The sequence below is a fragment of the Salmo salar genome, chromosome 04, assembly GCF_965601325.2.
Source record: "Salmo salar chromosome 04, fSalSal1, whole genome shotgun sequence".
NCBI classification, from domain to species: Eukaryota; Metazoa; Chordata; class Actinopteri; order Salmoniformes; family Salmonidae; genus Salmo; species Salmo salar.
Genome location: NC_138294.1, coordinates 44,330,396 through 44,345,049, shown reverse-complemented (window position 1 = coordinate 44,345,049; position 14,654 = coordinate 44,330,396). Strand labels below are relative to the sequence as shown.

The 14,654-nt window shown below is 42.6% G+C and overlaps 2 protein-coding genes and 1 long non-coding RNA gene across 3 annotated transcripts; all 3 read right to left on the bottom strand.

Annotated features, from left to right (window-relative positions):
• Nucleotides 1-164: 164 nt before the first annotated feature.
• On the bottom strand, nt 165-3,947 carry adgrg4b (adhesion G protein-coupled receptor G4b). The gene is made up of 9 exons (XM_082973804.1): nt 3,751-3,947; nt 3,254-3,422; nt 2,732-2,857; nt 2,581-2,626; nt 2,300-2,403; nt 2,066-2,187; nt 1,577-1,845; nt 1,331-1,436; nt 165-818 (listed from the first exon to the last, which is right to left on the bottom strand). Exons 1-9 carry the CDS (start codon nt 3,945-3,947, stop codon nt 527-529), a joined length of 1,431 nt encoding a protein of 476 aa, XP_082829930.1. The 3' UTR covers nt 165-526.
• Nucleotides 3,948-7,475: 3,528 nt separating this feature from the next.
• On the bottom strand, nt 7,476-8,272 carry LOC145850516 (uncharacterized). Its single transcript, XR_014392143.1, has 3 exons — nt 8,158-8,272; nt 7,801-7,949; nt 7,476-7,574 (listed from the first exon to the last, which is right to left on the bottom strand). It is a non-coding gene; the product is annotated as an uncharacterized LOC145850516 (long non-coding RNA).
• A 2,267-nt stretch (nt 8,273-10,539) lies between these two features.
• Nucleotides 10,540-11,233, bottom strand: LOC145878518 (C-reactive protein 1.4-like). The gene has a single exon (XM_082973803.1). The coding sequence runs from the start codon at nt 11,170-11,172 to the stop codon at nt 10,540-10,542; it is 633 nt and encodes a 210-aa protein (XP_082829929.1). The 5' UTR covers nt 11,173-11,233.
• Between the last annotated feature and the right edge of the window lie 3,421 nt (nt 11,234-14,654).

The window sequence follows — 14,654 nt, the reverse complement described above, 5'->3', positions numbered from 1 at the left end:
ACCCTTGAATGAGTAGGTTTGTCCTAACTTTTGACTGGTACTGTGTATATATATATATATAAAAAATACATTTGTTTTATTTTGATCACGGTCAAACATTCATTGAATTTCTGATTTGGGTGGTTATATTACAGTATATTGATATGTGGTTGCATTACCAGAGTAGTCTTGGAGTCTGAAGCGGCCAAAGCACAAATGGATTCTCCATTGTTTTCTCACATTCTCCTTCATCAGACAATGGAACAGAAATATAAAGAACCCTAAAACACACCAGTGACACTGGCATCAGGTTTATACCCTCTATACATTACACCCTATGACAGGATAGTGCGACATCTTGGCAATTCCATTTTTTCTACTTACCCAGAGTCAGATGAACTCATGGATACCAGTTTTACGTCTCTGCGTGCAGTTTGAAGCAAGCTTAAGGTCATTTCTGGAGCCATTGCTAACTAGCGTTAGCGCAATGACTGGAAGTCTACAAGAACAGCTAGCATGCTTTAAACAAATAAACGCCTAGCAGCAGTCACTCACCTTGCAGACTGTTGAGGACACAGAAGAGGTAGAGGAAGGGAACCTTGGCTGGCCCCCAGGCAAAGAAAGCCACAGTCCAGGTGAGACCCAGCAGGAAGGTGAGACTGGAAACCCCCTTCAGGTCCTGCAGAAGGAGGCCGCTGTGGATGCCAGCCGGCTGATTGACCCGCATGTGGCGGATCTGGACCAGGACCACCACGAAGATAGCCATGTTGCACAGCATTACTAGCAGAATGTAGCCCACCACAGACACATAGAAAGCCACTTCATCCTGGATCCAGCAGCTGATAATAGGAGAGAGAGGGATTTTATCTATACATCTGAATAACAACCTCAGTCCAGAATCCAGGGGTGTAACTTTCACTGGGGACTGGGGGGACATGTCCCCCCCACATTCTGAAATTGAATTTTTGTCCCCCGCAGTTTTGTCATTGGAATGTGATACAAAACGAGGCGCGGTGTACTTTAGGACCAGGCGAACGCCTCTGAGCTGTTTGGAGTGTTTATCTCACTTGAAGAAAAAAACACACACACATATATATTTATATATATATATATATATATATATATATATATCCCCCCACTTCTAAAACCAAAGTTGCCCCCCTGCCAGAATCTACAATACACAGACTCCAGTACCACACAATGATCTACACGTAGCCCAATTTAACTGTAGAAAGTTTTGAGTTGACATTGAGTGTCAGATACATGTCATTCAGTGTCAGAAAACGGTGCTGTTCATCTGATGATAGTGACATGGAACAATAAAGTACAACAGGATGAATCTAATACTTACAACGCCTCGGAGTTATCTAGTGGTTCCATGGACTCACTGCCGAGGGAGCTGCCGTAGGACTCTCTCTTCACAACCAGAACTACGCAGCATATAGCCAGAGGGATTCCTACGAGAGGGGAGGAAGGTGGAGAAGGAGAACACGTGATATGGTTCAACTGATAAGAGTGGAAGGGGAAATACGGATAACTGTAGTTTCAAAAAACGTAGCATTTCGCTATTGTTCTAATTGAACAAAGTTGATCTCACCCCATCCTAGGGAGCAGAACTTTAGGATGTATGAGGGCACATAAACATTGAAGACTTTGACCAATGCAAAGTACATGTGCACAGCCTCCAGGCCCATCCAGGTGAAAGAGGCCAGCAGGAAGTAGTGCAGTGCGGAAGCCACTGCCACACAGAGCCCATAGCTGCCAAAGGAGGAGAGCCAGGAGTTGACCAGGAAAACCATGTTGAGCCCCAGCAGCGCCAGAGACAAGTTCATGAGGATCTTGGATGGGTAGTCTCTGCGGAGCTTCCTGTGAGGGAAAATGGGGGTATGTGAGATTGAGAGAAAGCTGAGAGGGCAACAATTGAGCAGATGGTATAAAGTGCATGGAAAAAAGGAGGAGGCTGTGGAAAGAACACTGTAAGTCACTTTACAAAACGCACAAAGATGATACAGTGTGAAAACAGGAAGAGGGTGCCACTCCAAAAACTGAAGGTGCAGAGCGTAGATGTAACTGAATTGATTCTTACTCAAATGCTGTGTATGTCAATACAGTGATTCCCAGGAAGAGAGAGGAGACACCGCAGCCCAGATAAGTGATGATGGTCAGAATTTCCTCATTTGCTATGTCGATTTGAGTCCTGGATACATCCTACAGTACGAGGGAGGATAGTGGCGTAGAGGAGAACATCGTGGTGAGAACAAAGCTTATGTACCGTTTTCTAAGGTAACCACCCTTGGTGCATTTCAAAGAGGGTCATTACCAGAAGTACTCCAAAATGAGTGAGGTGGTCACACAGGCATGTGGTATAGTCAGCACTGCTGTTGTGCTTCCTGCATCCATGCTGTTCCCATCCTCCCTTTCCTTCTGTAGTGAAATACAATATTTATCTACCCCACGCCTCCGCTATACCCACACACACACACACACACACACACACACACACACACACACACTACACAGATCAACTCTGAGTACACACTTTCCAAAATATTAGGATTTCATTTGCTGGATTATTCCTCTGCGGTTTATAATAGGACCTACCATTTTGATTGAAGTCCCAGTAGACACACTGCACCTCCTTGCCAAGCTTCGAGAGAAAATCCAATGAGATCAGGCAGCAAAATATGGGTTTGATTGATCATTTTACAAGTGATTGTTCAGTTGATTTATTGTCAGGAAGTGTTCCACATACTGGATTGGACATCACGTGATGTAGTGTCACCTCAACATCCTCCTCTAGGTCCTTGATGGGGCCACTGGCATTGGTGACACTGGCTGAGACCACATACGTGTTCAGGATCTTCCCATCCGGGTTGTTCTGAAATGTTGAAGTATACAAGATTGCGACTGACTTCTATCCAATAATACAGTGCCGTTCTGACATAATAAAGACGGCCCTGCAGTGGTGCAACTCTGTTACCATGAAGAGAGTTGGGACTCCATAAAACTGAAACTGAACCCGCGGCTGGGTTCCACTGTGTTGAGGAAATCTGTACTTCAAGGCTGAGGGTAGGGAGATGAATGCAACCGTCCCTTTGAACGGATCCTTGTTGATATAAATCTACAACACCAAGATTAAGGCCATGATCAGAACAATGCCATCTTAATATCAATGACTGTACAGATGGGTAAAATGGAGGGGTTATATCACCTTGTGTTTAGAAGTATAACTCTGGGGAACCATTTTAATGTTTGGCAATCAATTAGCGCTAACCTCGGGGTTTAGGCCCTCTGCAGCAGACGAGACCCCAAAAGTGAGGACCTGAAACTGGTCCCGGTCTACGTCCACCACGGAGATAGCCATCGCAGAAGCAACCAAAGTGTAATTTGTCTGGTCAAAATAAGACATCTTGTCGCCAACCATCTCTGTAATGTTCAGTATTCTGCAGAGCAAAGAGCAGAGGGCAAAGTTGAGGACACAGTAAATATTGATAGCAGAACGTACAGGAAAATGAGAGAGAGAGAGAGAGAGAGACGTTCTCCATTTGTACAGCTTCAATAGTCCAGGGCTACGTTCCAATATCCATACTAACATTAGCCCAAATATTCCTTCATTCTAATTGGTAGGCTAGTATGGATTCTGGATCGGATACCAGGCGTATCTCGTATGACCGTGTGGTTTTGAGGAAGCCTCCTCCTAATCGCCACTCCATTTCTTTAACCACCTGACCTGTGTGGTAGGGATGAGTGCAACAGAGAGAAAACACCCACTGGTTGGTGACATGCTGCAGGTAGCTCTTAGACTCCAACATGTCTGAGATGATGTTGATGATAGCTTTGCCCAGAGGTGGGGTCATACAGCTGATGAATACAATGTTTTTGAGTTTGTTCAGAATGGTGTTAAGTTCAGTGCAGTTGAGGTCTGGATGGTCCTTCAGCAGGCTCTCTATCATCTCCACCACATCCATAGCATTCTCTGAAAACACAAAAAGTACAATGCATTGGTTATTATGGTCACAGACAGTGTGTGTCCCCCAAATGGACGCAGTAGAACTACCCAGGTGAAGTCAACTCACCAGGAGTGACATCAATGTTGTCTAGGTCTGGAATGGTCTCAACCACAAACGGACATTGGTGCAGATCTGGGATGCCCCAATGGATTGGCAAACCCAACAGACTGTCAGCAGGACAGGTGTGTCAGGCGTCATCCACCCATGGTCAAACAGATGACAGACAGGAATATCAAAGTCAATGAGTATAATATACACTGAACAAAAATCTAAAGACAACATGTAAAGTGTTGGTCCCATGTTTCATGAGCGGAAATAAAAAATCCCAGACATTTTTCATTCGCACAAAAAGATTATTTCTCTCAAATGTTGTGCACAAATTTGTTATATCCCTGTTAGGGAGCATTTCTCTTTTGCCAAGATAATCCACCCACCTGACAGGTGTGGCATATCAAGAAGCTGATTAAACAGCATGATCATTACACAGCTGCACCTTGTGCTGGGGACCATAAAAGGCCACTTTAAAATGTGCAGTTTTGTCGCACAATACAATGCCACAGATGTATCAAGTTTTGAGGGAGCGTGGAATTGGCATGCTGACTGGAGGAGTGTCCACCAGAGCTGTTGCCAGAGAACTGAATGTTCATTTCTCTACCATAAGCTGCCTCCAACGGCATTTTAGAGAATTTGGCTTCACAACCGCAGACCTCGTGTAACCACGCCAGCCCAGAACCTCCACATCTGGCTTCTTCACATTCGGCATCATCTGAGGGGGGGTGGGGGGACAGAGGGGTGGTGAGGAGTATATATATATATATATATATATATATATATATATATTTGTTCTTCCAGTTTCGTCGCAGGAGTAAAATAATCTTGCGGCAGGAGGATTTGATTATTCTCAAAGAATTGCTAATTTGTAACGGGAAATTCGTTTTGGTAGGCTATGGTAGACTATAGTTTAGGTGTAGCTTACGGCTGCATTTCAGATACACTTGTATGTCGTATTGGAGACAAATATTTATCTTGTGTTATTAAGCTACAGTATATAAAACAACATTGTTGATGTGTTTGGAGGCATTTCAGATACATTTTTGTTCATTTGACTTTGGCAGTAGTAGGGTTTACACTAGTAGGACATGTATTCTGTCTGGTGCTTTAGCGTTTGAGCGAGTGAGAGAGAACTGCAGGCTTTCATAAAATGTATGTAAATCACAATTTGAGTTTCCTGTAGCGCAGGAAGATTCTCAGTGACAACGAAGTGATCAAATTAGGATACCACATATGTAGGTTTACAATTTGCAGTGTTTCTTCCCTACACATTTTTATTGTTATGGAGGCGAACAGGTCTCTCAGAGACAAACACTATCACATCCCTCGCAAACAGTATTTAACACCCATAATAAAATTGATCAGGGTTATAATAGAAATATTACCTCTGCTTATTATCTACAACAGATTCATGCTTTTATTGCAGGACATATTCCAGATGTACAGTCATCGATTGATTTAGTCATAATCGTTCAATGCAAATAGCCCTATTCTAATGTTAAGGAGAGACAGCTTGGTCATTATGTTGCAGACAGCACATCGTTTCTGACAACAAGATGAAATTGGCTATAAAATCAATGAGCCAGAAACGATAAACCTCTACAACTCAGTTGTTCACTGAGAGACACCATTTGAGACCAGAAGAGCCCTTTATCATTGGTAATTTGTCATGACCTTGCATAATATACTAACTACATTATGTACTACAATAGTGTAGCTTGACAGCTTGTCTCACCAGAGCCTGCTAGCTGTCTTGCTGGTGTCTCCCTGACATGGCAGTGTGGCAGTCCGGGGGGCCCAGGTGCCTGGCCACACAAACAGGCCCTGTCTGGTCTGGTGTCGGTGCTCAAGACAACTCCCTGGCGCTTGGGGGAACAAGGAAGACAAGGCATCAACTCCTGCACAACTCACAGGGACAAAGGGTGTATTTTCAAATCATTCACATCAAAGGGAATGCAATTTTTGTACTGGTTCTTAAACCCTTAAATCTCTTTTGCTCTTGTCTAGACAGTACCAGAGTCCATTCAATTTCCGTTTTTATGGGTCTCGTTTCAAATCAACAAAGTGAAACTTACGTATATGACGAATGTTAATGTCGTTGGACTTGTTTTCCATGGTTATAGTGCCATTGGTGTATGTCTTCTCCAGGAGGGTACGGATCCTTGTCCTTGTCTCCTCTTGACTTGATGACGTTGTCACCCGCATCTGGAATCGGCAGCCGTGTCTGTGGATGGATGGGGAAACATTGCATACATCTGTGCGCCAAACTACTTGCTCCTTAAGTTAAATCATCCAGTGAAGTAGTTACATATGGCTCACTCCATTTTATTATAAATGACATGCGGTGTCTTGTTGTCCTCACTGTATGTCTGACTTTTGGGGTATTCTTTTGTATGATCATACCTTGATGTTTTGAGCAAGGAAGGCTGTAAGAAAGAATTACACTGTTTAGTGCTTACAAACCTTGAATATTTGAGCAGAAACTGTACGGGTAGGTCAAAGCCGTTTTTATTTTCAATGGGAATATGTTAACCTCTCACAAATACATGTATTGCTGCCTCAACTACCTGGAGAATAATTTGTATGTCCTGCCGATACATACCCCATCAGAATCAACCATGTTTGATCGTGGAGATGGATGCTGCACACTGAAAGACAGAACACCTACTGATTAAACTGATATTCTCCGCATATCAGTTTTTTCTTAAAAGGCCCAATCCAGCCATTTTTATCTCCAATATCAGATCATTTCTGAGTAACAATTACCTACCGTTCTGTAATAGGTTCCCATTAAAATTGTCAACGGGAAAAAAAACTTTTACAGCGTTAGTTTCATCAGCTCTTTTAGAATATGATACAAAACACAGGAAAGTATACTTTTTACTACACTGGGCCTTTAAGAGGTTAAAATTAAGAGCTCACTATATCCCACAAATGGAATTAGGGGAGATTTTATCTTGCTCTTAATTCGAACCTCATAGGCCCAGTGCATTCAAAATGCAGTTTTTCCTGTATTAGTGAGTGTTTTACTGATACATACCTGTATGCCTTTCCCAAAAGCTGGAAGGTCAGAACAGACATCTCATCAGGTAGAGTGACATGCAGCTGAAATTGTCAGAGAACAGGCAGTGTGAGAAGTAACCTGGGTTCATCAGGAAATCAAGGATATGAATGAAGAAAAGCTATCCTTTCAGCCTACATACCCAGGTAATGATAGTCAGTTCTGGATGGATACAGAACCCAGTAAGGGTCACGTTCACATCAACCTCAAAATATATGTCTGTGATGAAAGACAACATTAAGAAGTTTAACACCGAGAGTGTGAGATATTTGAAACCAATATATTTCAGGCCAGAAATGATATCACATGCTGTAATTAGTTTGGTTGTGGATGGATCATTTCCTGAAACAGATGAGGAAGACACTAACCTGAGAGTTCACCACCAGTCGTGACACTAAGGTCTGTGGTTGTGTCAGAAGAGGTTCCAGTGGCCATGACAATGGGAGGAATGACTGTGGCAGGGGGGAAGTCCTCTGGGGAAAGAAACAATCCCTCTCATCATCACAGTGGAACCATGGACCCGCATTGGCATCACTCTTCTATATCATATATAGGGCCAGGAATCTGTCATCCTGACCATGTGACCAGGAAAATCTCTGGACCTAATCATTCAGTAACCTTCCTTCCCCAGTTGGCTACTCTTTAGTTCTGACTTTCTTTCCAGAGGTGGGATTCCTTTTGGAATGGTTTGTGACTTACCTACAGCGTTCACTTGGATGCTCTGGGGGTTAGCCATTAGCGTGAGATATCCGACGTTGTGAGGTGTGTTCAGCAACTGAGAGACCTGTTTCTGCACTGTGCTGACATCAGAGCTGGGGATCACGTTGAGGTGGACCAGGCAGTCAAAGCTGTGTGGTGAATACAGCAATTATCAAACCACAACAAGAGCAAGTCCTTTTAGTCCCAAACCTATAGCTTCAATCAGCTCTTGGACATATCAGACAGTGTGTATATTTTTATTTTCATTTCTGCCAATTGTAGTGTCACAGAGACCATTAAAAAAAAAAAAAGGAAACTCGAAACTTATGAACCCCACCAGAATAATGTCTTTCTTACCGGTTTGCATAAAATTCAGCCCGCAATATTGGTTTGTCCTGGGGAATTGAAATGGTAGTACATGCTATCATCTGTGCTCTAAACAAGTTGCAATGATTATTGTCAGAGTAAATGTATAACGACGTAACTATCACGTTATTGTGGTTACTGTGTAGTATCGTCGTTCCGTCGAGTTCAACACTTACATGGGCCTCTTCCTCATATGTCTCACTGGCACTGTCAAAAGTGTGAAAAAGCTTGTGTTGGTGATTGCAATTGAGATGAAAAGATTGTTGATTAGAATATTGCATAAATAAATCCAAGATATACCTGTACTAATTTTGTATTTGGGACTTTCCTTACCTGGTTGACACAGACACAGAGACTCTGTACAAATGATATTTGTTGGATGGTAATATCTGTCTGAGCTGCAAGGACATAAAGGTAATGTAGACATTCAAATTGAGAACATTACATGTGCTGAGTCATCTCGGAACCATTTGAAACACTGTGCAACATACAGGAAGTGAAATGTGACCCCATTAGCTTACCCATTTCTGTGCAAGGTCTCTGGCTTTGTATACGTCTGTACTGTTTCCATCGTAGCAGATGATGGCGATCTTGACTTTAAGTTCGTACAAAGACCAGGCTGACACAAATTAGGAAAATGATGGCATTGATCAGTAGCAATGTATAACAGACAAAGCATTGCCTTGGTGTTTAGCCCATTTACCTTCTGATGTGTAGCTAACGCTACTTAACTTACCTACATATCTACACAAAAATGTAAACGCAACATGCAACAATTTCTAAGATTTTACTGAGTTACAGTTCATATAAGGAAATCAGTCAATTGAAATTGAAATTGATTAGGTCCTAATCTATGAATTTCACATGACTGAGAATACAGATATGCATCTGTTAGTCACAGATATTTTAAGAAAAATGTAGGATCTGAAAACCTGTCAATATCTGGTGTTACCACCAGTTGCCTCATGCAGTGCAACACAACGCCTTCGCATGTTGATCAGGCTGTTGATTGTGGCCTGGAATGTTGTCCCACTCGTGTTCGTACACGTCGATCCAGAGCATCCAAAACATGCTCATTGGGTGACATGTCTGGTGAGTATGCAGGCCATGTAAGAACTAGGACATTCAGCTTCCAGGAATTGTGTACAGATCCTTGTGACATGGGGCCGTGCATTATTATGCTGAAACATGGGGTGATGGCGGCGGATGAATGGCACGACAATGGGCCTCAGGATCTCGTCACGGTAACTCTGTGCATTCAAATTGCCATCGATAAAATGGAATTGTGTTCGTTGTCCGTAGCTTATGCCTGCCCCATACCATCACCCCACCGCCACCATGGGGCACTCTGTTCACAACGTTGACATCAGCAAACCGCTCTCCCACACGACGCCATACAAGCTGTCTGCCATCTGCCCGGTACAGTTGAAACCGGGATTCATCCGTAAAGAGCACACTTCTCCAGCGTACCAGTGGCCATCGAAGGTGAACATTTGCCCACTAAAGTTGGTTACGACGGCGAACAACAGTCAGGTCAAGACCCTGGTGAAGACGACGAGCACGCAGATAAGCATCACTGAGATGGTTTCTGACAGTTTTGAGTCGCAATTCTTTGGTTGTGCGAACCCACAATTTCATCAGGCCGATTGGACATACTGCCAAATTCTCTGAAACGACGTTGGAGGCATTTTGTGGAACAGAAATTAACATTAAATTATCTGGCAACAACTCTGGTGGGCATTTCTGCTGTCAGCATGCCAATTGCACACTCCCTTAAAATTTGAGACATCTATGGCATTGTGTTGTATTACAAAATTGCACAATTTAGAATGGGGTTTTATTGTTCCCAGCACAAGATGCATCTGTGTAATGATCATGCTATTTAATCAGCTTCTTGATATGCCACACTTGACGGGTGGATGGATAATCTAGGAAAAGGATAAATGCACACTAACAGGGATGTAAACAAATTTGTGCACAACATTTGAGAGAAATAAGATTTTTGTGCGTATGGAACATTTCTGATGTCTTCTATTTCTACACATGAAACATGGGAATAACACTTTACATGTTGCCTTTATAGTTTGTTCAGTGTACTTAATACAATGTAAAAGGACCATCTCTAACGACATGAAAACATCTGCAGTTAGCTTTGATGTTTAACAAGTTTAATTATGCGCCCTGTGTATGCACCATTAAAATGAGTACACAAGATCACTATTTTCCAGTCACCTAACAGGAACAGGAGATGAGGCCTCCAGAGATATGGAAACATGACAAAAAGGCTGCTCATTAAAGCGCACACCAATCAGTTTTTCCATAGAGAATGACATTCAACATACATTTATAGACAATCAAAATGGATATAAAATGTTAACGGTCTCCTGCCTCACCACACTGTAGATGTGAGTCTGGGACTGGAGGGCAGCTCAGGGTAAGCCAGTCAACAGCATCCCAGCGCACCACATCTCCCTCTGTGCAGCTCAGGTCCGACACCTGTTCAGGGGTGCGTGCCTGCCCCCACACGCGGAACAGAGAAACACTCCCATTGAGGTTGGTATCGTTTTCCACATGCATCTCCCCTTGGATGAAGTAGTGGGAGACACCCAGGGTGAGCGTGCCGTGCGGGGCCAGCCTGCAGCAGGACGGGGACAGGGGGGATTCGTTAGCATGGGCTGTAACATCCACACTGGTCCCATTGACATAGAGGGCTGGCTGGTGAGAAGCCCCAGACCAGGTTATACAGATGTAGTGCCAGTGGCCCAGGGGGAGGTGGAGGGGGGCTGACCACCTCATCCCAAACAGCCAGGTGTGGACCAGGCCCTCCTGACCCGCCAGGCCCAGCTCAGCCTGCAGCCCGTCAGGGTGGCGATACATGAAGGCTGTCCAGGCCGGTGTGCTGATGTGCTGCTGAAGGTGGACGCACACGCTGAGCTCCTCCAGAGCAGGGATGGAGAGGTCCGGACTCAGCTGCCAGTAGCTGCACTCCCCTGTGAAGTCAGCCATCTTCCCCCACAAGCTCACACTGGAACATTCTGGTATACACAGGGCAAATGGACCACTGTCAACAGGCACTTTTGATTTTGTTATCTTCTACACTGAGTGTACAAAACATTAGGAACACCTTCCTACTATTGAGTTGCACCCCTTTAACCCTCAGAACAGCCTCAATTCGTCAGGGCATGGACTCTACAAGGTGTCCAAAGCATCCCACAGGGATGCTGGCCCATGTTGACTCCAATGCTTCCCACACTTGTGTCAAGTTGACTGGATGTCATTTGGGTGGTGGACCATTCTTGATACACACGGGAATCTGTTGAGCGTGAAAAACCCAGCAGGGTTGCATTTCTTGACACACTCAAACCGGTGCGCCTGGCACCTACTACCATACCCCGTTCAAAGGCACTTCAATATTTTGTCTTGCCCATTCACGCTTTGAATGGCACACATACACAATCCATGTCACAATTGTCTCAAGGCTTAAAAATCCTACTTTTACCTGTCTCCTCCCGTTCATCTACACTGATTGAAGTGGATTTAACAAGTGACATCAATAAGGGATCATACTAGAGGTCGACCGATTATGATTTTTCAACGCCGATACCGATTATTGGAGGGCCCAAAAAGCCGCTACCGATTAATTGGCCGATTTATTTATTTATTTGTAATAATGACAATTACAACAATACTGAATGAACACTTATTTTAACTTAATATAATACATCAATAAAATCAATTTAGCCTCAAATAAATAATGAAACATGTTCAATTTGGTATAAATAATGCAAAAACAAAGTGTTGGAGAAGAAAGTAAAAGTGCAATGTGTGCCATGTAAAAAAGCTAACGTTTAAGTTCCTTGCTCAGAACATGAGAACATATGAAAGCTGGTGGTTCCTATTAACATGAGTCTTCAATATTCCCAGGTAAGACGTTTTAGGTTGTAGTTATTATAGGAATTATAGGACTATCTCTCTCTATACGATTTGTATTTCAAATACCTTTGACTATTGGATGTTTTTATAGGCACTTTAGTATTGCCAGTGTAACAGTATAGCTTCCATCCCTCTCCTCGCTCCTACCTGGGCTCGAACCAGGAACACATCAACTACAGCCACCCTTGAAGCAGTGTTACCCATGCAGAGCAAGGGGAACAACCACTCCAAGTCTCAGAGCGAGTGACGTTTGAAACGCTATTAGCGCGCACCCGGCTAACTAGCTAGCCATTTCACATCGGTTACACCAGTCTAATCTTGGGAGTTGACAGGCTTGAAGTCATAAACAGCGCAATGCATTGTGAAGGGCTGTTTGAATGAATGCTTACGAGCCTGCTGCTGCCTACCATCGCTCAGTCAGACTGCTCTATCAAATCATAGACTTAATTATAACATAATAACACTCAGAAATACGAGCCTTAGGTCATTAATATGGTCAAATCCGGAAACTATCATCTCGAAAACAAAACGTTATTCCTGTTACATTGCACAACCTTCAATGTTATGTCATAATTACGTAAAATTCTGGCAAATTAGTTCGCAACGAGCCAGGCGGCCCAAACTGTTGCATATACCCTGACTGCGTGCAATGAACGCAAAATGACACAATTTCACCTGATTAATATTGCCTGCTAACCTGGATTTCTTTTAGCTAAATATGCAGGTTTAAAAATATATACTTCTGTGTATTGATTTTAAGAAAGGCATTGATGTTTATGGTTAGGTACAGTCGGGCAACGATTGTGCTTTTTTCGCAAATGCGCTTTTGTTAAATCATTCCCCATTTGGCAAAGTTGGCTGTCTTTATTAGGAAGAAATAGTCTTCACAGTTCGTAACGAGCCAGGCGGCCCAAACTGCTGCATATACCCTGACTCTGCTTGCAAAAGAAGTGACACATTTTCCCTAGTTAAAAGAAATTCATGTTAGCAGGCAATATTAACTAAATATGCAGGTTTAAAAATATATACTTGTGTATTGATTTTAAGAAAGGCATTGATGTTTATGGTTGGAGCAACGTGTACATAAGCGATTATATGCAACGCAGGACAGGCTAGATAAACTAGTAATATCATCAACCATGTGTAGTTAACTAGTGATTATGATTGATTGATTGTTTTTTATAAGATAAGTTTAATGCTAGCTAGCAACTTACCTTGGCTTCTTACTGCATTTGCGTAACAGGCAGGCTCCTTGTGGAGTGCAATGTAAAGCAGGTGGTTAGAGCGTTGGACTAGTTAACGGTAAAAAGGTTAAAAAAAAACGGTAAAAAGGTAAAAATCTGTCGTTCTGCCCCTGAACAAGGCAGTTAACCCACCGTTCCTAGGCCATCATTGAAAATAAGAATGTATTCTTAACTGACTTGCCTAGTTAAATAAAGGTAAAAAAAAATATATATATATATAAAAACATTCGGCCAAATCGGCGTCCAAAAATACCGATTTCCGATTGTTATGAAAACTTGAAATCGGCCCTAATTAATCGGCCATTCCGATTAATCGGTCGGCCTCTAGATTATACTGTAGCCTTCACCTGGATTCACCTGGTCAGTTTATGTCATGGAAAGAGCAGGTGTTCCTAATGTTTTATCCTCTCATTGTATATCTCCATTATTAACTTACACATCTTACAGATACAGTGTTTCTCAGAGAATTGGCTACGTGTGGCGTGTTATTGATCAGCTGTGTGTGTTATTGAGTGTGAGTAAAGAGTGCTGAGTGCTGTGCAGTGCTGTGGCCAGCTGCTAACCTGGATCCTGGGGAGAGCCACAGCTTAGTAGAGACAGGCTGAGAAGGAGGAGCGTCTTACTAAACTTCATCACGGCTCTGAAATAAACATAAATAAGAATAAGACCCGCTCTCAAGCTTTTACTCGGATGTTTTATCTATCTTTAAAATGTCATCTTTGAAGATCGTATTCTGTAGGACAAAATGTGGTTCTCTGTAGTATTCTATCAATCATTGTATAAGCTTTACATTTGGGTAAGCACTTTACAAAGAGCAGTTATCTAAACTGCTATTAACCGTCACAATACAATATCAAAGCAAATGTAGCTACCCAATTGCACTGTGTAAATGTGTTTGCATGTTTTGTCTCTATTGTATTGCTTCCACTGCCGAAGCCTTTCTAGTTCTTTGAGGGACGGTTGAATTTAATTCCAAATGAGACCGACAGTATTTACAGTAATGAACATTTATAATAATCCTAACAGAATTATGGACAATCATAAAAGATGACAATGTATGACATGAATGAGAGATGACATTAAGATTAAAATGAAATTGAGTTGGAAATTGATATTCTAAACAGAGAATAGAGTTCAAAACATCACTATATCGCTGTGTAAACCATTGTCTTAAAGTACATTTTAAAAGGTCAGTAATATAAATGGTAAATTGACTTACCAAATCATTAGGAGGCATACAACAGGCAGCTATCTGACTGCAGAGGGTCCTGATATATAGTAGCCTATTGTATGGTGTTATTAAGCATCGTC

Bases quoted from the DNA above. Each gene is read 5' to 3' on its own strand.
- adgrg4b (XM_082973804.1), bottom strand. From the start codon at position 3,947: ATGGATGTGGTGGAGATGATAGAGAGCCTGCTGAAGGACCATCCAGAC. The intron at 2,627-2,731 runs GTATGTGGAACA...TTTCTCTCGAAG, and splicing joins ATCACGTGATGTCCAATCCA to CTTGGCAAGGAGGTGCAGTG. The intron at 1,437-1,576 runs GTGAGATCAACT...CCCCTCTCGTAG, and splicing joins GTTCTGCTCCCTAGGATGGG to GAATCCCTCTGGCTATATGC.
- LOC145878518 (XM_082973803.1), bottom strand. From the start codon at position 11,172: ATGGCTGACTTCACAGGGGAGTGCAGCTACTGGCAGCTGAGTCCGGAC.